Raw genomic sequence first — 18,636 nt, 5'->3', positions numbered from 1 at the left:
AATTTTTGAGAGGGACATCTTGATGTGGCTATCGCCACGCCTGCCACAATAGTCATCTTTTAACCCCCAGCCTCCTTTACTCGAGATGCGCTGGCTATCTACCTTTCTTGCCCTGGCATTAACAGGTGCATTGCAGGCGAATGCTCTGGAAGCTTCAATTTTCAGTCTCTCACCGAGATCCTCAGGAATCAACAATGCCAATGCTAAGCAGCAAAGACTGACTGAAGAAGAGGCTCAACTTGTCTTGGAGCTCCGCATGAAGTCGTCTGTCGCATCAGTCCTTGGAATGGTGGATACAGACACCGTGCATCGCCTGAATCAGTTTGCTAAAGCCGATTTTACTCTATTTGGAGGATCTAGCAGCGATGAAGCCCCTGGAAGAAGTGTATTTATTCTAGAAGGGGTGGATGAACGAGTTGGTAAGTGTCCAGGTGGAAGTTGACACACATGAAGATTACTAGCTAACACCCTTTCTCTGTCTTTTCAGCCATGACTCTGCACAAAGTACAACCAAACCACATCTTTGTCCCTCAAATATCCACGACATTCATGGGGGCGGATCTCATGGGATCATTCATCGAAAGCACACCCACCGTGACAGCTGACCGTGGTCAATACTGCGCATACTACGATAATGATGCCAGCAAATCTACATCAGTCAAACCCCAGGTAGTCTCGTCGCTATCAAAGTTTTTTTATGACCCCCTGCTAATTTTGGGACCCTTTTCCACTAGACCGCCAGAGAGTGCCTGTCCAAGGATCCTTTGGCCCGCGATTCCGAACTTCTTAACCAGGATTTCCTTAAACTTGTTGACTCAGTGGAAACTTGGGCAAGTAAGAGTCAAGAGAACTCGGCTTTGAAGCTTTCTTTCAAGGTATTTAGTCTCCCCCAAACCACTGAGAGCGCAATCTGATTGTATCAACCATAGACCGATTCGGGTGACTCCCTTCTTGCGAGTAAAACTCTGCAGTCGTTGATTCGCCAACTGGCCCAGACTTCGTCAACCGGTGAGCGCGAAATCACAGCTATCATTCTACCTCGTGGCCTCCAGTCAAAGCCACTTAGCCGCCAGGATGTGAACCAGCAATCTGGATCCATAGCAAAGCAGGATACATTCAAACGGTCTACACAACCGTTACAGTCAACCCTGGCACCTGTCTGTCACGCTTCAAATTCATCATGTGCCGAAGCCACCAACAATTGTTCTGGACACGGCTCTTGTTACTTGAAGTATGGTTCAGGCGTTGAAGGAACCACTGGCAACTGTTATGCGTGCCAATGTCAACAAAGTGTCATTAGGAACAGTGATGGCACTACCAAAACAGTCCAGTGGGGTGGCTCGGCTTGCCAAAAGAGAGATATCAGCTCACCGTTCTTTCTTGTTGCGGGTGTCAGTCTTCTAGCCATTGTGCTGGTCGGCAGTGCTATTGGAATGCTCTTTAGCATGGGCTCGCAGGAACTGCCCAGCGTCATTAGCGCTGGTGTAGGGGCTCCCAAGACGCAGATGTGAGGACGTTGAAACATGGATGCCCTAGGGGTTATTTCATTCCGAGGCCAATGCGTTGCATTATGTGTGCTATTATGTCCCAAGTTCAGTTCAGATTTGTCTTGATTTAAGCTAGTTAAGACCAAACGTATATCAAAAGAAATTGTCAAAAAAGATACCGTCAAGCTCACCTGTGATTGTTGTGCTGTCCACAATTATTTGACTACATCCCACGCATCCGTTGCGCAACCTCTGGGAGAATATTGCAACAATACAACTCAAATCACTTGTTGCATGGACCAAGATTTAGCACAGAAGCAGTAGATGTTGATGGCGCTACGTAGAAATGTCATATTAGGATGGAATATGTCGAGGGATAAAGCGAAAAATTGATGTCCGCACACAAAGATCACGAGAAGTGTACGCCCCAGTCCTAGTTCCCCGCCAGTAGATAATTACACATATCATGTCATAAACAGTGAAAGTCCCAACCAACATTCCAGATGTGGTTTCAGCATAAGTTAAAGAACACAAAAAAAGGTATTTCGTGCATGAATCAGGTGTGAAGTATGAAAAAAGAAGGCAAGTTGAATATCATGTGGTACCGGCTTCCACTTGGCCAGGTGTACGCCGATCCGAAGATATAGCCTCAGCAGATGAAGGTTCAACTTCGGGTGGCGGATGAGGATCTCTAGAAGAGGAAAAGCGGGAGGAAAGTTGACGGAGACGAGTTGGGACAAACCGCGGCCAGGAAGACTGATTTGGATGTTCTGATCCCCAGAACTCATCGCGACTGCGCTGCGCACGTGGTTCTCGAAGCGGGAATCCCTCTCGTTCCTGTGAGGTCGTTTGGAACATTCGACCCGGTAAGATCATATGTACACGGAACCCATTTTCCCGACTTCGATTGCGGGCAGCCCGAGGAGGTCTGAGAATTGCATCCGCGCGGATGGAGGCGATACGATGTCCGTGTCGATCTGTGCCGGACTGTGTCTCCGTCTGCGCACGGGGCTTAGGAACATAGTAATCGGCTTTGCACAGAGGACAACAAGCTCTTCTACTCGTCAACCAAGGGTCAACACACGAGGCATGGAAAGCATGTCCGCATGTAAGTCCCCGGATGTCATCATCGTCCTCAATGATGTCCAGGCAAATGGCGCAAGAATCGCCAGGATTGGGCAAAAGATCAGTAGGAACGGCTTTCTGGATGTGATCGCCATCATCTTCGTCTTCAATGTCCGTGTGAACGCTATCGTTGGCCAAAGTACGCTCCTCTTCGTTCGCACCAGTGCCCTGTTCGGTCGAAGACATTCTTGATACCGTGGGTATCTTTTCGTCCGGGGACTGTGCTGGACAACCAACATGCAAATCTTGGGAAATCGTTTGTGCTGTGTTGGAATACGGACGTTCATGGACCTCGGATGGCGATACTGCAGGTGTGGAAATATCAACCGATGTTTTCACAATCTCATTTCCATCTTTCAGGCTCTGAGGCCTGCTGTTTGGTGCTGTTATGCCTCCTTCTGTGGAAAGACCTTGGTTTGCGCGAGATGACCTCCACACTTTGTATTTGACCAGTGGAAACCGTTCGTTTACCTCGTCCATTGTCATCAGCTTTTTCTCCCTCCTTCGGCGATGAGCCCGAGGCATTGTGGCTAGATCTATAGGTTCTCCGGCTTCTTCACTGCGTAGCTGACGGTTTCGTTGGTTATATCGAAAGCAGTACTTGACGCCAACGATGATCCTGCAATGACAGTCAGATTCCAGAATACGCAGAAAGCTTAGGCAAGGGGGGAATGGAAGCAACATACCATAGATTTGTGAAGACGACGCCGAAGCCGAGAGCGACAAAGAACAGCAAAGGTGAGCTTGTAGCATTGTTCGAACCTGAACCTCCCCCGCTGTTGCCAGCAGTGGTAGTAGCTGCGCTGACCGAAGCCGATGTCGTTGTTGCAGACATTGCGATCAGCGATAAGAAGAATCACACGATCTGGATCGAGTAGTTTCACTGGAGTTCAGTTGCCCCCAAGTCAAATCTTCATGCCTCGTACGAGATGGTCCCGTGGGTTGGCCTTTCTTTCTTTTTTTTTTTTTTTTTTTTTTTTTTTAAACCAGAACCCAGGTGTAACGACCTTCAAGTGTAGGTATGTGATAAAAGATTTGAAAGGTTACCATGAGCGTACTTGGTAACTAAAATTGAAGACAGCCCATGGAAGATCGACCGTAAGCAATACACCCACAGAACTTCCTGGGAAGAGAAAGTGAATGCCTTAACATATCACCCCCTGAAGTAAACCCCCAAAGGCAAGAGAGATGAGGAGAGGAAGGATGGCGAGAGGAGACCTCGTAATGGATGCATGCGGATCACTGAGATTGGGTCACGGGACTGCTTTGTCGCTGGTACCTCTGATTAGTATGATGCCAGCGCTGCTACAGAGGTACCAAGTACATAAAGCTTTGAGAGGGGATGAGACTGTGAGGCAAGGCAACTGTATCCCTGACTAAATCATCCTTTGTATACTCTGAAGTAGTTATATTGTTACATTGTCGAACCTCCCTAGTTGAAAGCCAAAACCTCCTTTCTTCACCCCTTCCAACCTTCGCCATGGAATCAAACCCAGTGGTTTTCTTTGATATTGCCCTTGGGGGTAAGTTGCCCCTTCTTTGTCCTAGTCCTTGATACTAACATATTCTAGGCGAATCCCTTGGGCGAGTGAAAATCGAATTGTTTGCAAATGTCACCCCGCGAACAGCAGAGAATTTCCGACAGTTTTGCACTGGGGAAAGCAAAACCCCCAAGGGACAACCCCAAGGCTACAAGGGAAGCAAATTTCACCGAGTGGTATGTGTTGAAAATCGTGTCTCACAGACTCCAAACTAAGTTCTATAGATCAAAGACTTCATGATCCAGGGAGGGGATTTCATCAATGGCGATGGAACTGGGTCCTGCACCATCTACGGCACCTCGAAGTTCGCCGATGAAAACTTCACTCTTACCCATGACCGGGCTGGTCTATTAAGCATGGCAGTAAGTCATTTCCTGGCTTTCTCCAGAGTATTCACTGAGAATAGTAGAATTCGGGCCCCAACACCAATGGCTGCCAGTTCTTTATCACGACTACAGCCACACCATTCTTGAACAACAAGCATGTGGTCTTTGGCCAAGTGATTGACGGGATGGAGATTATTCATATGATCGAAAACACTCGTACCAGCAAGGAAAAGCCCAACCAAGATGTAACGATTGTGCAATGCGGAGAGATGTGAGAAACGAGAAAGAAGCACCGTGTTGATGCTACAAGACAGCTGTATACTATTATTACCTGCAATTGAAACAACCTTCTAGAACCAGGCCACAGACGTATCATTGTTAGAAGAATCATGAAAAGATGTCAATTTCCGGTGCTAGTAAGTAGACTTTTCGACATTTCATAGTCTGCACGCCTTCATACGATCGAATCCCATCTGCACTCGGACTAGAGCTTGAACTTGCTCAGATAATCCGAAGCCAGCGCGATCGCCTCCTCAACCTTGTCTGAGTTTGTACCGTTTCCAATAGAAGTGGGACCCTTCCCACCTGCCTTTCCTCCCACGGCACCAGAAACAACGGCTGCCCAATCGCTCGCCGAAGCACCTTGGGTGCTCAGATCCTAGGTGCAAATCAGTACTTGAACGAGCGTAAGATTGTCGCGGAGAGCTGTGCTTTTACTACTCACCTGGGAGATATAACAGCCGTGTGAAACCCGACCTTGCTCAGAGTCTGCCGCCAAGAGATAGACACTCTTGCCTTGCAGCTTCGACTTGACATGGTTGAGAGACTCGCTCACAGCCTTTGCGTTGGCCGAGATTGGAAGCTGGATCACAAGCCACGACTTGTCTTTGTTTTCTGGGGCCTCAAAGTAGGAAGTGATGGTGTCGACTGCCTTCTTGGATTCCAGTTTTTGTTGGGCCTTTTGGCCATCGAGAACCTGCTTATTGATTTTGGCAAAGCGTTCTCTGAACTTGGCCTTCTCGACGGCAGAAATTGAAAGCTGGTTGAGGTCGACCTGAACCTGCTTGGCCTCTTGCTCCTTTTCGGAACCCAGAGGCAATGCATTCAACCGGTCAAGGCGTTTCCCAAAGTCTTGGGCAACACGCTGCACCTCGTGGGCCTCTTCTCCAGTGACGGCGATAATTCGGCGAATGCCCTTCGCAATACCGCTCTCCTCCAGGATGACCAAATCCTTGATATCACCGGTTTTCTGGACATGGGTTCCACCGCAGAACTCAATGCTGACTCCCTGCCAGCGTGGATCCTTGACGTTCTGTAGAATCTCTTCCAATTCCACACCAACAGAGACAACACGAACAGGATCAGGGTAAGTCTCACCGAACACAGCTCTGACACCTGAGATCTCCTGAGCAGTAGCGAGAGGAATATCTTTGGAGTAGACAGAGCAATTCTGTCGAATGTATTCAGTCGCCTTTGCCTCAATCTTCTCAAGCTCGGCGTCGGAAATTGCGCTCTTGTGGGAAAAGTCGAAGCGAAGCTTTTCAGGGGCCACAAGGGAGCCCTTCTGGTCCACGCCATCGCCTAGAATCTCCTTCAGAGCGAAGTTCAGGATGTGGGTGCCGGTGTGGTTGTTTCGGATGGGCCAGCGCCGGAGCTCATCGTATTCGCAAATAACAGAATCGCCAACGGCGAATGACCCGTATTTCATAAAGCCAGTGTGCAGAACGTATCCGGCATAGGACTGGACATCGCCAACCTCAAGCTCCGCTTGTCCATCAATGATGATTTTACCGGTGTCATTCTCCTGGCCACCCTGCTCGGCGTAGAAGTTTGTACAGTCGAGAATAACACCAAGCTGCGCTCCGTCGGGGACATTGTCAGTGTTGTTATGGAAACTCTTAGCATGGTAGATGGCCTTGACATGAGCAGTGATATTGCCTCGGCCGAATTTGGCAGAGTCATCTGTCTTTTGGACGTCATTCATCTTTTCCAGCTTCCCTAGGTCGTGGACATCAAGCTTGACGGTGGTTTCGGCGGCCTTCTTTTGGCCTTTGCTAGCCTCCTTCGCCTTCAAGCGGGCTTCTTCAAACTCGACATCATCAATACGAAGGCCACGCTCCTCGGCCATGATGCGAGTCAGGTCAACAGGGAATCCGAAGGTATCGTACAGTCTCCAAACATCGGCACCATGGAGCTTGTCGGTACCCTTGACCTTAGCTTGCTGGGCATACTGCTCAAACTGTCGCTCACCTCGGTCCAGGGTTTTAGCAAATGACAACTCTTCCTCGTCCAAGATTTCAATAACATCTTGTTGCTTGCGCTTGAGTTCAGGGAACATATCACCCAATTGATCCACAACGGTCGGGACCAATTTGGCAAAAAAGTTTCCAATATCAACCTGGAAGTACTTGCGGGCATACCGAGCGCCTCGACGCAGTACACGACGAATAACATATCCACGGCCCTCGTTGTTGGGGATAACACCATCCGAGATAGCAAACATCAAGGTTCGCACGTGGTCTGCAACAACACGGTAGGCAGTGTCAATACCGTCAGGGTCGTCAGCACCAAAGTTGCCGCGGTATTCGCGGGCTCCGGTGACAGTTTGAATAGCCTGGAAGATGGGAGTAAAAACATCTGTATCATAGTTGGAAGATTTGTCCTGGAGTATAGACACCAGTCTCTCGAAACCCATTCCAGTGTCAACATGTTTGTTGGGAAGAGATCGCAGGGAGCTATCAGGCTCGCGGTTGTACTGGATAAAAACGTTGTTCCAGATCTCGAGCACATTCGGGTCGTCTTGGTTGACAAGGTGGGCAGCATTACGCCCGCCGATCCGATCGTAATGGACTTCACTGCAAGGTCCACAAGGGCCTTGGTCACCCATTTCCCAGAAGTTGTCTTTCATATCGCCGGGAAGAATGTGGGATTCGGGAACACCGACGGATTTCCACAACTCTTTGGCCTCCAGGTCCGGTTCCAACCCACCCGCTTCGTTGCCCTCGAAGTATGTGACATAGAGACGATCGGGGTTCAGTCCATAGACTTTTGTCAGAAGAGTCCAGGAGTATGTAATTGCTTCTTTCTTGAAGTAATCGCCGAAACTCCAGTTGCCGAGCATTTCAAAGAAGGTCTAGAGCGTTGAGTCAGTGTTCCTTTGGGTAGATATGGTATTCTGGAAGCTCACATGATGATAGCTGTCCTTGCCCACATCATCCAGATCCTGCACAAGACTAGTCAGTATACTGACGCCCCTCTATGAATTGATCCAGGGACAAACGAACATTATGTTTACCACCAGCACGAAGACACTAATTATCAAGATCAGCAATAGCTCTCCATTTTGGGGTTTCAGTTCCCCGGCAAAGCTTCAATACCTTTTGCGAGTTTGCGGCGCGCTTCAGCTTTCCAAAGTCCGAGGATGGGTCAACGGTACCCAGGAAGATGGACTTGAACTGGTTCATGCCCGCATTTGTAAATAGGAGAGTCGGATCCGAGAGAGGAGCGACGGGGGACGAAGGTACTATGTGCCATTCCAGTCAGTCTATGTGGCGGGGTGGAGGGGTATGAGAAAAAAGAATCGCGGGCGGCTCCTACCAAAGGTATGACCATTTTGCTTGAAATAATCCAAGAAGGTTTCTCGGACTCGCAGAGCGGTCCATTCAGAACCAACGGAAGTCATTTTGACTGTAGGTGGGTTGGTTGACAAGGAGTGAACAAAACGAGGGTAGAAGGTTCTGGGGTGGTTTCGAAAGAGATGAGTCAAAGCCTCCCCGTTCCTCACCATCCCAGAAACCCGCATTGAGCGAGATCCTTCAAGAATGACCCCCGGACCTGTGTACTGTGTACTGTGTACGCCTTAGATCCGAGGAAGTTGATTTCTCTTCTTTTTCCTGGATGGAGGAAATCCAAGGCCACGGGAAGAAGCGCCCGGCCCAAGGTGATCCCGATGGCGCGCAACCGTTAACAAAGAAATTCGGATGCTTGCGAATAGGTGAGTTGAGGAACAATTTCCAAGGGGTCAAAGTTGACGCATTCCTAGATAGCGTGCCAATCTCCGCTCGGGCCAAAGGGGAAGGGAAGGAAGATATGATGCTGTTGGATGACACTCAACATACGACCTACATCCACAACCTGGATCAAGAACTCGAAGGTGATTCCCCCGATGGGCTTATATTCTCGCCTCTTGCTACAAAGTTGCTTTCGGTGCCTGCCTCGGTTTTATCTTCCCAGCAATCGGGAAAAGAACTGGTTCTCTACACAGAACCGGCTTCCCTTACAGTGCCCAAGGATAAGGACAATATACGAAAAGCGATACTGGAATCCCGGAAACGAGCGAGAGCGGAGAGTGCGAATGCAAGTGCGAGTCAGAGTCAGAGTCCGAATCAGAAGGGCGAAGACGACTTGAATGATATATGTGATCCTATGGATATTGATGAAATTTAGCGGATAGCATGGAGGAGGTGTACATATACATGATACATTGAACATTAATTTAATATATACATTTCTACAGTTAATACAGTTCCATATTTCCAGATAATTATTCTCGTACTCCCTCACATTCGTAGAAGTATATAGCCCTCGCACGTGATTCACCGCTCCCGAAAAATTTTCTGGGTTTTTGTGGCTCCGATTAAATATGCACTCGGGTTGATAAAAAATTTCCTCTTTCCCCCACCATCCCTCTCTTTCCCATTCCTCCCAATTACTATTTCCCTATCTCATAATGGCCGACATTGAGGTCTTCGACGGTGCCGTCGGTATCGATTTGGGTGAGTTTATTTTCTCAAATATGTGGACGCACAACTAATGCTTCTTTTTCAAGGTACCACCTACTCTTGCGTTGCCAACTACGAGGGTACCAATGTCGAGATCAGTACGTTTTTTCTCCATCGAAATTTTCTGCATAAACTGACCGTATGATCAGTTGCCAACGACCAGGGTAGCTACACTACCCCCTCCTTCGTCTCTTTCACCGACAAGGAGCGTCTGATTGGTGATGCCGCCAAGAACCAGGCCGCCATGAACCCGGCCAACACCATCTTCGATATCAAGTGAGTTCTTGAAATTTTGCGCCTGTTTTCGATTCATGCGCGTTCCAAGCAATTTCTTTCCTGGGTTTTGGTCTGACTCGGAACAGGCGTTTGATCGGTCGCCGCTACGAGGACCCCATCGTCAAGAAGGATGTTGAGTCCTGGCCCTTCAAGGTCATTGACCAGGGTGGTAACCCCGTTGTCCAGGTCGAGTACCTCGGCGAGACCAAGACCTTCTCCCCCAGGAGATCTCCTCCATGGTCCTCATGAAGGTAAGGCGAAACATCCAATATATACATATACAAGAAATGACTTACTGATGCACTGAAACAGATGAAGGAGGTTGCCGAGGTCAAGCTCGGCAAGAAGGTCGAGAAGGCCGTTATTACCGTGCCTGCTTACTTCAACGACAACCAGCGTCAGGCCACCAAGGATGCTGGTGCCATCGCTGGTCTCAACGTTCTCCGTATCATCAACGAGCCTACCGCTGCCGCTATCGCCTACGGTCTTGGCTCCGGCAAGTCTGACAAGGAGCGCAACGTCCTCATCTACGATCTTGGTGGTGGTACCTTCGATGTGTCCCTGCTGAACATCCAGGGTGGTGTCTTCACTGTCAAGGCCACCGCTGGTGACACTCACCTTGGTGGTCAGGACTTCGACACCAACCTCCTTGAGCACTTCAAGAAGGAGTTCCAGAAGAAGACCGGCAAGGACCTCTCCGGTGACGCCCGTGCTCTTCGTCGTCTGCGCACCGCTTGCGAGCGTGCTAAGCGTACTCTGTCCAACGCCACCCAGACCACCGTTGAGATTGACTCTCTCTTCGACGGTGAGGACCTCAACTCCTCCATCACCCGTGCCCGTTTCGAGGACCTTAACGCCAAGGCCTTCTCTGGCACCCTGGACCCCGTCCAGCAGGTCCTCAAGGACTCTGGTATCCCCAAGAGCAAGGTCGATGAGATCGTCCTTGTCGGTGGTTCCACCCGTATTCCCCGCATCCAGAAGCTCCTGAGCGACTTCTTCGACGGCAAGAAGCTCGAGAAGGTAAGATCATACTCCAAAATCAGGCAATTTACATCCACTTACATGTCTTGTATAGAGCATCAACCCCGATGAGGCTGTTGCCTACGGTGCCGCTGTCCAGGCCGGTATCCTTTCCGGCAAGGCCACCTCCGCCGAGACTCAGGACCTCCTCCTTCTGGACGTTGTTCCCCTCTCTCTCGGTGTCGCCATGGAGGGCAACATCTTCGCCCCCGTCGTTAACCGCGGCCAGACCGTCCCCACTATTAAGAAGCGTACCTTCACCACTGTTGTCGACAACCAACAGACCGTTCAGTTCCCCGTCTACCAGGGTGAGCGTACCAACTGCGCTGACAACACCTCCCTGGGCGAATTCACTCTCGCTCCTCTCCCTCCCATGCGCGCCGGTGAGGCCGCTCTCGAGTGTGTCTTCGAGGTTGACGTCAACGGTATCCTGAAGGTCACCGCCACCGAGAAGACCTCCGGCCGCACGGCCAACATCACCATCTCCAACGCTGTCGGCAAGCTCTCCAGCGCTGAGATCGACCAGATGGTTGACGGTATGTTTTTCCTTCCACCCCAAGTTAATTTTCAATCCAATACTGACTAACGTCATGTAGATGCTGCCAAGTTCAAGACCAGCGACGAGGCTTTCACCAAGAAGTTCGAGTCTCGCCAGCAGCTCGAGTCTTACATCTCCCGTGTTGAGGAGATCGTCTCCGACCCTGGCATGTCCATGAAGCTCAAGCGTGGCAACAAGGAGCGCATTGAGTCCGCTCTCAGCGATGCCATGGCCCAGCTCGAGGTGGAGGACTCCACTCCCGAGGATCTCAAGAAGAAGGAGCTCGCCCTCAAGCGCCTGATTACCAAGGCCATGGCCACACGGTAAATGCATCCATGATATACATGGGAAGACATGAACATAGACTTACGGCCAACGAATTTTTCTCTTTCCCGGGACCCTACTTCTCAGGGAATCTGCACCATCTAGACCTTGGGCAGAGTTGGTCTCTGTCATGCTTTGTTTAAGCCGGGCAACTTGGGCGCAGTTTTCTTTTCTTGAAAAGTATGATTTGTTTTGCTTTTTTTTTGTAGACGAAGTTCGCCATTTGCAATTTAATGACATTGTGATGATTTCCTGCTTTTCTCTGTAATTGTAGAAGGCCGTGCGTTTCGGGCCAAGGCGGGGATGGTGGAAATGGGACTGCAAAACTTCGTGTTTCCGCTCTCCAACTTTTGCTCTCCAACTTTTGCTCTCCAACTTTTTTACACCAATTGCTTCCGCCATGCAACGTATCGTTTCCCAATCATTCCGCTCTGTCTGTCCTCGCCTTGCGGTCACGCGCCCTTTGAACCCTCGGTCGTGTCTCTTGCCTCGGACTCAGTGCTTAGTTCCTCTGAACAGACGTAACTTTGCCAACTCCCCTGCTCTATACAAAAAAAAGGACAAGGCCAAACAGAGTTCTGCTCCTGAGCCAAAAGAAAGCTCGAGCTCTGCTGAAGATCCCTTTGATCTCTCTCAACTGCACAACGGCATTTCCACGACTGTCGCTCGGCTCAAAGATGATTTGTCCAAGCTTCGCGCGGGAGGGCGGTTCAATACCGCTCTCCTGGAGAATTTGAAGGTTCAGCTGAGCAAGGAGTCTAAGGAGTCAGTCAAATTAGGAGATCTGGCTCAGGTTGTACCCAAGGGAGGACGGATGGTCACTCTCTTGGCCGCAGAAGAGGACGTGAGTTTGACTATCGACGTGCACTTTCAAATCAGAGCAATTCTAATATCTTGCGCAGCACATCAAACCTCTTATTTCGGCTATCATATCCTCGAACCTATCCTTGACTCCGCAACCCGATGCCCACAACGCCCTCCAACTCAACATTCCCATTCCACCGCCCACAAAGGATTCCCGGGATAAAAACATTCAAACTGCTAAGCAAGCATTTGACAGGGCCTCTAGCTCAGTACGCGATTGCAGAGGCGCCATGCACAAACGTCTCCAGGACTTGCAGAAAAAGAAACTAGCTCGACCAGATGATGTTCGCAAAGCTCATGATCAGATGGAGAAGGTCACCGATCAAGGTCAAAAAGATCTCAAGGATGCATTTGAAGCGGCCAAAAAGACCCTGGAGCAGGCATAAAATATTGTCGGCCAGCCGAGGAACACGGTGCTTGTAAAATAATGACTTTGTAACTTAGATACAGACATAATCGGGAAAGATATGGGAGAAAAATGAGAAATGAACCGAAACAAAACTATATAATACAAGTCACATCTACCACTGGTCCTCGTCCTCGCATAGTATCAGGCACGCTTGGTGCTGCCAGAGACAAGTGATTCGAGCTTGGCCATGAACTGAGAGGTTTTCCCAGTTGTTTGGTATGTCCCATTGTTCATGAGATTTCTTGTCACCTCGCCCAATACGGCTGGCCCCTCCTTCTTAGCCTCGGCCGTTGGATACTTGCCCTGCGCGAGCGTCTCCATGAGAGTTTTGGTGCTCTCCGCATTGATGGGGTTGAATTCAACAGTGCGAGGCTCCACAAGGTCACCCTTGCGCTGTGAAATCTGGTCTGCCCGAAGCTGGGCCAACCGCTTAGTCTCTTCCAGAGCCTCAGCCTTCTCGGCCTCACTGCTGAAAAGAACGCTTTGACCCTTCCAGATGCGTCTTCCAAGCTCATGAGGCGGGACGTAGCCATTGGCAAAGCGACCGCTTAGGCTGACAAGCTTCTCGTAAACGGCAGCGGAGCGCGAGTTCGCATCTGTGGGAATTGAAGGCCAAGTCTCTCTCAATGTAGAGTAGGTGATTTCCTGAGGCTCATAGCGAATAGGAACGGGCCGGTCTTTCAAGATTTGCTCTTGCTCAACGGCCTCAATAGCCGCCGCTTCGGCCTCTTCGCCCTCGGCGTTTTCAAATGAAGTTGCGTTTCGGCGCTGGTCCTTCCGTGGACCCTTGCCCTTGGCGGAGGGTTTGGGTTTCCGATTTTGGCCTTGGTTGCCGCCGCGAGCGGTGCGCAATCTCGGGCTGCGAATGATCTTGGGTTGCTCTCCACCGCTAGCTTTTGTTGCAGCAAATGACCTTGCGTCAACCACTCGAGCAGGGCGAGGTTGATTCTGTTTGGGACGAGCCGGAGGGCCACTGGGTTTGCGAGGCTGGCGGGGGCGTGCGTCTGATGGAGGAGGACGGGTGTTGGGCTTTTGGCCTAATGGGAATCCGGGTTAGATAGGAGACACAGTGACTTTCAATCAACAATGCAGTTGTGTGTTTGCTTCCTCGAGGCCTGGTTTCATCGCCTGTACTTACCGGACGGTTGGTTTTGATCTTCAGCAGCCACTGTACGGGAACAGGAGAACGGTCGAACAGGCGCGGAGAGACCAAATCTCGCACGTTCACATTGCAGAGCAATCTGCCTGATCTGTGGCCGAAACATCTTGGCTTATCAATAAGCCAGGTCGTGTCCCTGGAGCGTTGGTATCGGACTCAAAACTGTGACGGGCTTCAACGCGGAAAGATTGAAGAATGTAGTCACGTGAGGCACCGCTCACCGACCTCCGCTCACCACCAACTTGCTTGATTCAGTGGCATACATTCTGACAGTCAAAATGCTCCGCCGAAAGCCAACCGCCATTGCCATCACATCGGAGGACCTTGCTGCCTTCGAAGAAGAACGACTTCGCAAACTGTCCGAGGAAAACAAGCACCCAGAGCAACACGCCAAGGGATCATCCAACGCCAACTTTGACCCGAGCGATGAGCTGAAGCCACTCCCTGGTGACAAGGCCAGGATTGTGCGGTCACGCGAAGAAAGGATAGGCATTGGCCGACGTGGTTGATTGTCTATACCGCACCGAGACTGTCACATGAACACAATCTATTCGATACGAAAACATGTCCCGCCCATGATACGATAAATAAAGGCCCTTGATCACATCGACCTGCGTTTTTGATCATGTGTTCTATCAGATAGAGCCAACAAGACAGAGTACAATGACCTTTGTCAATACATTGCACTCGCACTATACCTCTCGTGTCCGAACACGTACATGGCAGCAATGACAGGGGATAGTGCTATTCAAGCTTCAAATAGCGAAGACGAACTGATCAAACCGACCATTTTTTTCATCAACCTCCCAGCATATCCCCCAGTGTTTGACATGCCCGGCAACACTAACTGTCTTGCCCCGTCCACTGTCCCCTGTTGACTTCATTCCCAAGAGAGCAACTGTGTGAGACAACAGGATTCATGGACTCCATTATATCAGCTAGTGATGCCTTAATTATCATGCCCAAGCTCACAAATTATGTAGCTGAGCGTGCAATTCCCTTGTCTTCACCTGCCTAGTAGTCACCGATATCAATCGTAGATGCAATAATCCATGTCGGCTTTTTCAACAGGCTGTCCGTCGGGCAAAGAGATTCGGGCTTGTTAGTTTCTCGGTGTGCTCTATCCCGGGGCGTTGTGAGAATTTTATACAACTGTCTCCACCAATTGTCTTTGAATAAACTCGGTCTTCTGCGTAGTTTGTTGTATTCCAATATCAATCCAGACCCTGTTTAGGGAAGGTCATTTATTCTCTTTGTTGTATGTCCTAACTTCGGTGTGATGTGGCTTAACAACCTGGACCCCAGAACTTTTCTAATATAAAACATTGTGGTCCAATGGCACGACACTGAGATCCTCTGGCGCTGATATAAAACGAGATAGAATCGATTTCACAAGGAAAAGGAAGAATTTAAAGCAACAGAAGCAATGTCCAATCCCAGACAGGGTTTTCTGGTTGAAGCCAGCAGGCCAATAAAGAGGATGGTTGGATCAGTCGCTAAAAGTCCAAGTCCAAGCCAAAGGATTCAGGTACAAGAGCATCATCCCCGTTGTCGCTTAGACATGTTGTCAGAACCGACGTCAACTGAATGGTTCCACCGTCGCTTTACGCCCTGTGGATCATATACACTAGCAACACTTTGCTGCCAGTCACGGGCCGAAAACACGACCGGGGGTGCGTGGAACTGTGGCGGGGAAATGGACTGAGATGGGGTGAAAGAAGACACCTTGCTGGGTGTTTCGTACTGCACGGGGTATTGGGGGTTCACGACATTCGGTACACCCGGTGTCGAATTGTTCATAGGCATGGGTGGAGAATTGGTGCTGACGGTAGAGGGGTTCACGGAGAAAGCCATGTCCCATTGGCTATGGAAAATGGGTTAGCACAAGACAAATAGGCATGACTTGAGATCCGCTGTTTGTACATACGTGATGATGCGAGTCGGGTCCCAGGTATTTTCGTCGGCTAATGGAGCATCCATTGGATGGGTTGTCGGGGGTTGATGGGCAACCATTCCGAGGGATTGTAACTGAGAAGATGTGTCGGACTTGGAGTCTTCAGCACCGGTCGAAATTGGAGGAGTTATTGGAAGCGCATGGAAACCCACTCTAGATTGGACTTGATTTAAATGAGGATGGTAGTGCGCATCCATAGGTGGACTGGGCTGATAGGGTTCCGAAGGACTCCCATATGGGAAACTCGGTTTCAGGTCGAAGGGACGTTGCATGTCAGCGGAAAAGGCCTGTCTCAATGAATCGATCTGCGCTTGAATCTCGGGCATGGGCCATGCGGTTGAGCAGGTCTCTAGGATTCTCATATGTCGAGTAAAATATTCACGGGCATCTGAGTTGAATTCAGGGTCGGGAGAGGTGATGGCAACCTGCCAATTGTCAGAACAGTCTGGTGACACAAACAAGGAAAGTTTCTATATTTACCAGGTGCAGCATTGTGCAAGTCAGAATGCAGTATATGGCAAAATTGATACCTCTCTGCATATAAAGCAGGCCGGACAGCCCAAATCTCTGCAAAATGGCTTCTTGAAGCCGGCATAGACTCTTGGCTGAGGAGTAGCATAGTGACATGTGAATCTTCCATTCACCACCAGCTGCGAAGGATTGGGAGGCAATTAGTTGAGGGCGATGTAACAGAATGATCGCGAGGTGGCAATGAGAATGCATATTGCCCACAAAATGGGATGGCAGCCACGGCGCAGAGCCATCAGCAGGATAGTTGACCTGTAAGTCGGAAGGAAGGTTGCGAAGCCAATCTGAGAAAAGGGGATTATTCTGTACAAATCGGGCGTCGGCTCCCCAGTCCTTTTGCTTCTTGATTTTGTGATAGATATCTGTGATGATGCGAATGTGATGTGCGTTGCGAACGAAATAAGCATATTGTCTTGAGCGATCGATCTCGTATTGGTCAAGACCTCTGATATCTAGCGTTGGGCGCATGTCGACTGTTTCAGGGTCGACTCCGTAGTCCGAGCGGCCTAACAAAATCAGAAACTGCTTAGGCTTATCAAGTGAAGGCGACATGAGCTTACCTTGAGGTGCTCCGATCATCACCTCGACTACCATGATAGACTGCCATACCCTGGTCTGCACCAAGCATTCAATTGGGTTGAGACCACAGGGTTCCCCTTCGGCATGACTGCTGTAGTGCTCGTGTATGTCCATGTCTTTCGCCATCGAGACGATCGTCTTGACAGTTTGCCAAGATCGATAATAATAACCTTTCTTCGGCAAAGATTCCCTGGCCTTTAGTAGGAGAAGTAATGCTTGGATGGTACTCAGACGTGGCACATCCATAAAGCTGGTCTCGTGCCCTAGACGAGGTTAGCTTTGAGTCGAATAGACAATCAATGTTGACTCACTGTTGGCCAATGCCAGCCATTGGGCTCCCTCTGCGGGCTCATCAGATAACCGTCCCGCGCAGGCAAACAGAGCCTCGAGAAGAAGTGGGGAAATGGAGCGGCGATCATGTTGCCACTGGTAGTACAGATGGGCACGAGAAATGACAGGAACATAGGGGTGTATCTCATCAAAGTAGATCTTGAAATAAGACATCACGTCGTCTTCTGCGGGCATAAGCTCAGGCGGGATTCGGATCGTCGCGCCTGAGCCAGTGCTGAGAGGCGGCAATCGCTCTTCGGCCTCGTCTTGAACAGGGGCATCAGGCTCGACACGATCTGTCCGTTGCCTTCTAATATAGGGGGCTTTGAGGGCAAGAAACAGTTAGCCATCCACTGCATGGGCACTGAAAGAAATGACAATGTCATACCGATGCCACTCTCGTCGATCTTCAGCTCCCCAAGTACATCGCTGAGGTTCTCTGCGGTTGATTGATCGTTATCAACATAAGCATTCCGATCTGGTGTTCCCATTGACGGAGCGTGGGCCCCAGCATACATCTGAGGTTGTTGATATGCCATCGGCGGCATGGGCATTTGTGGCGACCGAATGCCGTTATAAAGGCCTTGTTGGGGATGTGGAGCAGGAACATATTGGGAATACATGCTCAATTGATCATATGAAGGCATTGTTCCCATGGTAGGTTGATTATTATCCCTGTAGGTCGGAGGTACTGGGAATGAATGAGGGCTTTCGGAAGCGACGGAAGGACCACCGCTGTCTAGAGTAGCCTCGCTCTGGCCATCTGGCAGGAAGTCTCCATCTTGGCCAATGGTAGGGGGGACGCAAACCAACTTCAGACGAGTGCATGCAGAACAAGGCCACGTATTTGTCGTGGCTGCATCACATTTGATTTTTCTTTTCCGGCAACCATTGCAGGCTCGCATCACTAAACGCCGAAACCATCAGTGTGTTGGACACAAATCTCTACAAAGGCCATGCATACCCTTGAGTCTCTTGTGCCGGTTGTGTTCATCAACGAATACATAATCTACAGAAATGATTAGTGAGCCGAGATGCAAGTGATAACCGGTTCGTCCCCAATGACATACTTTTCTGACCTTCCCTCGGAGGCCCGGCTGGGGGCGCAAATGAGTAGCCCTGCATGACTGTTCGCTTGGTCGCACCGGTCAGATGCCAAGCGAAGTCGCGTGTGGTGTAACGGTACTGATAATGCTCACTAACGTCGAAACGGTTGGAGAATCAAAAACGTGTGCTGGCGATCTATCGCAAGGGCCTGCCTTGGGATGAAGAATAACGATGCGCGGAGGGCGGAATAGTGTCGTGTAGGTTACACTCGATTTACCGAGGCACAGAGACGATTTAAACAAAGGGAAATCGCAACAGCCGCCCCCGCGAAACACTCAAGCGTTCTGC

The 18,636-nt window shown here is 50.0% G+C and overlaps 10 protein-coding genes across 10 annotated transcripts; 6 read left to right on the top strand and 4 right to left on the bottom strand.

Moving 5' to 3' along the window:
* Nucleotides 1–85: 85 nt before the first annotated feature.
* On the top strand, nt 86–1,511 carry N7446_013607 (DUF3844 domain-containing protein; the record flags this gene model as incomplete). Its single annotated transcript, XM_058522347.1, has 4 exons — nt 86–419; nt 488–669; nt 735–875; nt 930–1,511. The coding sequence occupies 4 exons, from the start codon at nt 86–88 to the stop codon at nt 1,509–1,511; spliced, it is 1,239 nt and encodes a 412-aa protein (XP_058365824.1).
* Nucleotides 1,512–2,081: 570 nt separating this feature from the next.
* Nucleotides 2,082–3,447, bottom strand: N7446_013606 (E3 ubiquitin-protein ligase RNF103; the record flags this gene model as incomplete). Its single annotated transcript, XM_058522346.1, has 2 exons — nt 2,082–3,231; nt 3,299–3,447. 2 exons carry the CDS (start codon nt 3,445–3,447, stop codon nt 2,082–2,084), a joined length of 1,299 nt encoding a protein of 432 aa, XP_058365823.1.
* Nucleotides 3,448–4,092: 645 nt separating this feature from the next.
* Nucleotides 4,093–4,754, top strand: cyp3 (putative peptidyl-prolyl cis-trans isomerase; the record flags this gene model as incomplete). The annotated part of the gene is made up of 4 exons (XM_058522345.1): nt 4,093–4,135; nt 4,184–4,329; nt 4,378–4,515; nt 4,563–4,754. 4 exons carry the CDS (start codon nt 4,093–4,095, stop codon nt 4,752–4,754), a joined length of 519 nt encoding a protein of 172 aa, XP_058365822.1.
* Nucleotides 4,755–4,963: 209 nt separating this feature from the next.
* On the bottom strand, nt 4,964–8,281 carry N7446_013604 (alanine--tRNA ligase; the record flags this gene model as incomplete). The annotated part of the gene is made up of 6 exons (XM_058522344.1): nt 4,964–5,137; nt 5,204–7,612; nt 7,667–7,702; nt 7,764–7,790; nt 7,857–8,002; nt 8,077–8,281. The coding sequence occupies 6 exons, from the start codon at nt 8,279–8,281 to the stop codon at nt 4,964–4,966; spliced, it is 2,997 nt and encodes a 998-aa protein (XP_058365821.1).
* Nucleotides 8,282–8,376: 95 nt separating this feature from the next.
* On the top strand, nt 8,377–8,925 carry N7446_013603 (uncharacterized protein; the record flags this gene model as incomplete). Its single annotated transcript, XM_058522343.1, has 2 exons — nt 8,377–8,473; nt 8,522–8,925. The coding sequence occupies 2 exons, from the start codon at nt 8,377–8,379 to the stop codon at nt 8,923–8,925; spliced, it is 501 nt and encodes a 166-aa protein (XP_058365820.1).
* Nucleotides 8,926–9,208: 283 nt separating this feature from the next.
* hscA (putative Hsp70 chaperone (HscA)) lies at nt 9,209–11,421 on the top strand (the record flags this gene model as incomplete). The annotated part of the gene is made up of 8 exons (XM_058522342.1): nt 9,209–9,254; nt 9,308–9,358; nt 9,410–9,536; nt 9,623–9,713; nt 9,761–9,787; nt 9,849–10,556; nt 10,612–11,092; nt 11,153–11,421. 8 exons carry the CDS (start codon nt 9,209–9,211, stop codon nt 11,419–11,421), a joined length of 1,800 nt encoding a protein of 599 aa, XP_058365819.1.
* Nucleotides 11,422–11,818: 397 nt separating this feature from the next.
* Nucleotides 11,819–12,668, top strand: N7446_013601 (ribosome-recycling factor; the record flags this gene model as incomplete). The annotated part of the gene is made up of 2 exons (XM_058522341.1): nt 11,819–12,262; nt 12,321–12,668. The coding sequence occupies 2 exons, from the start codon at nt 11,819–11,821 to the stop codon at nt 12,666–12,668; spliced, it is 792 nt and encodes a 263-aa protein (XP_058365818.1).
* A 164-nt stretch (nt 12,669–12,832) lies between these two features.
* N7446_013600 (uncharacterized protein) lies at nt 12,833–13,956 on the bottom strand (the record flags this gene model as incomplete). Its single annotated transcript, XM_058522340.1, has 2 exons — nt 12,833–13,728; nt 13,830–13,956. The coding sequence occupies 2 exons, from the start codon at nt 13,954–13,956 to the stop codon at nt 12,833–12,835; spliced, it is 1,023 nt and encodes a 340-aa protein (XP_058365817.1).
* A 172-nt stretch (nt 13,957–14,128) lies between these two features.
* On the top strand, nt 14,129–14,359 carry N7446_013599 (CDC26 family anaphase-promoting complex subunit; the record flags this gene model as incomplete). Its single annotated transcript, XM_058522339.1, has 1 exon — nt 14,129–14,359. The coding sequence occupies one exon, from the start codon at nt 14,129–14,131 to the stop codon at nt 14,357–14,359; it is 231 nt and encodes a 76-aa protein (XP_058365816.1).
* A 1,030-nt stretch (nt 14,360–15,389) lies between these two features.
* On the bottom strand, nt 15,390–18,366 carry N7446_013598 (Zn(II)2Cys6 transcription factor; the record flags this gene model as incomplete). Its single annotated transcript, XM_058522338.1, has 9 exons — nt 15,390–15,714; nt 15,778–15,896; nt 15,957–16,229; nt 16,285–16,838; nt 16,893–17,174; nt 17,223–17,564; nt 17,630–18,148; nt 18,206–18,250; nt 18,312–18,366. 9 exons carry the CDS (start codon nt 18,364–18,366, stop codon nt 15,390–15,392), a joined length of 2,514 nt encoding a protein of 837 aa, XP_058365815.1.
* Nucleotides 18,367–18,636: the final 270 nt, after the last annotated feature.

This window comes from Penicillium canescens (genome assembly GCF_028828765.1).
Source record: "Penicillium canescens strain IBT 15451 chromosome Unknown utg000011l_segment0_segment0, whole genome shotgun sequence".
Taxonomy (NCBI): domain Eukaryota; kingdom Fungi; phylum Ascomycota; class Eurotiomycetes; order Eurotiales; family Aspergillaceae; genus Penicillium; species Penicillium canescens.
The sequence above is the reverse complement of the archived record's forward strand: the minus strand, read 5'-3'. Positions and strand labels throughout refer to the sequence as shown.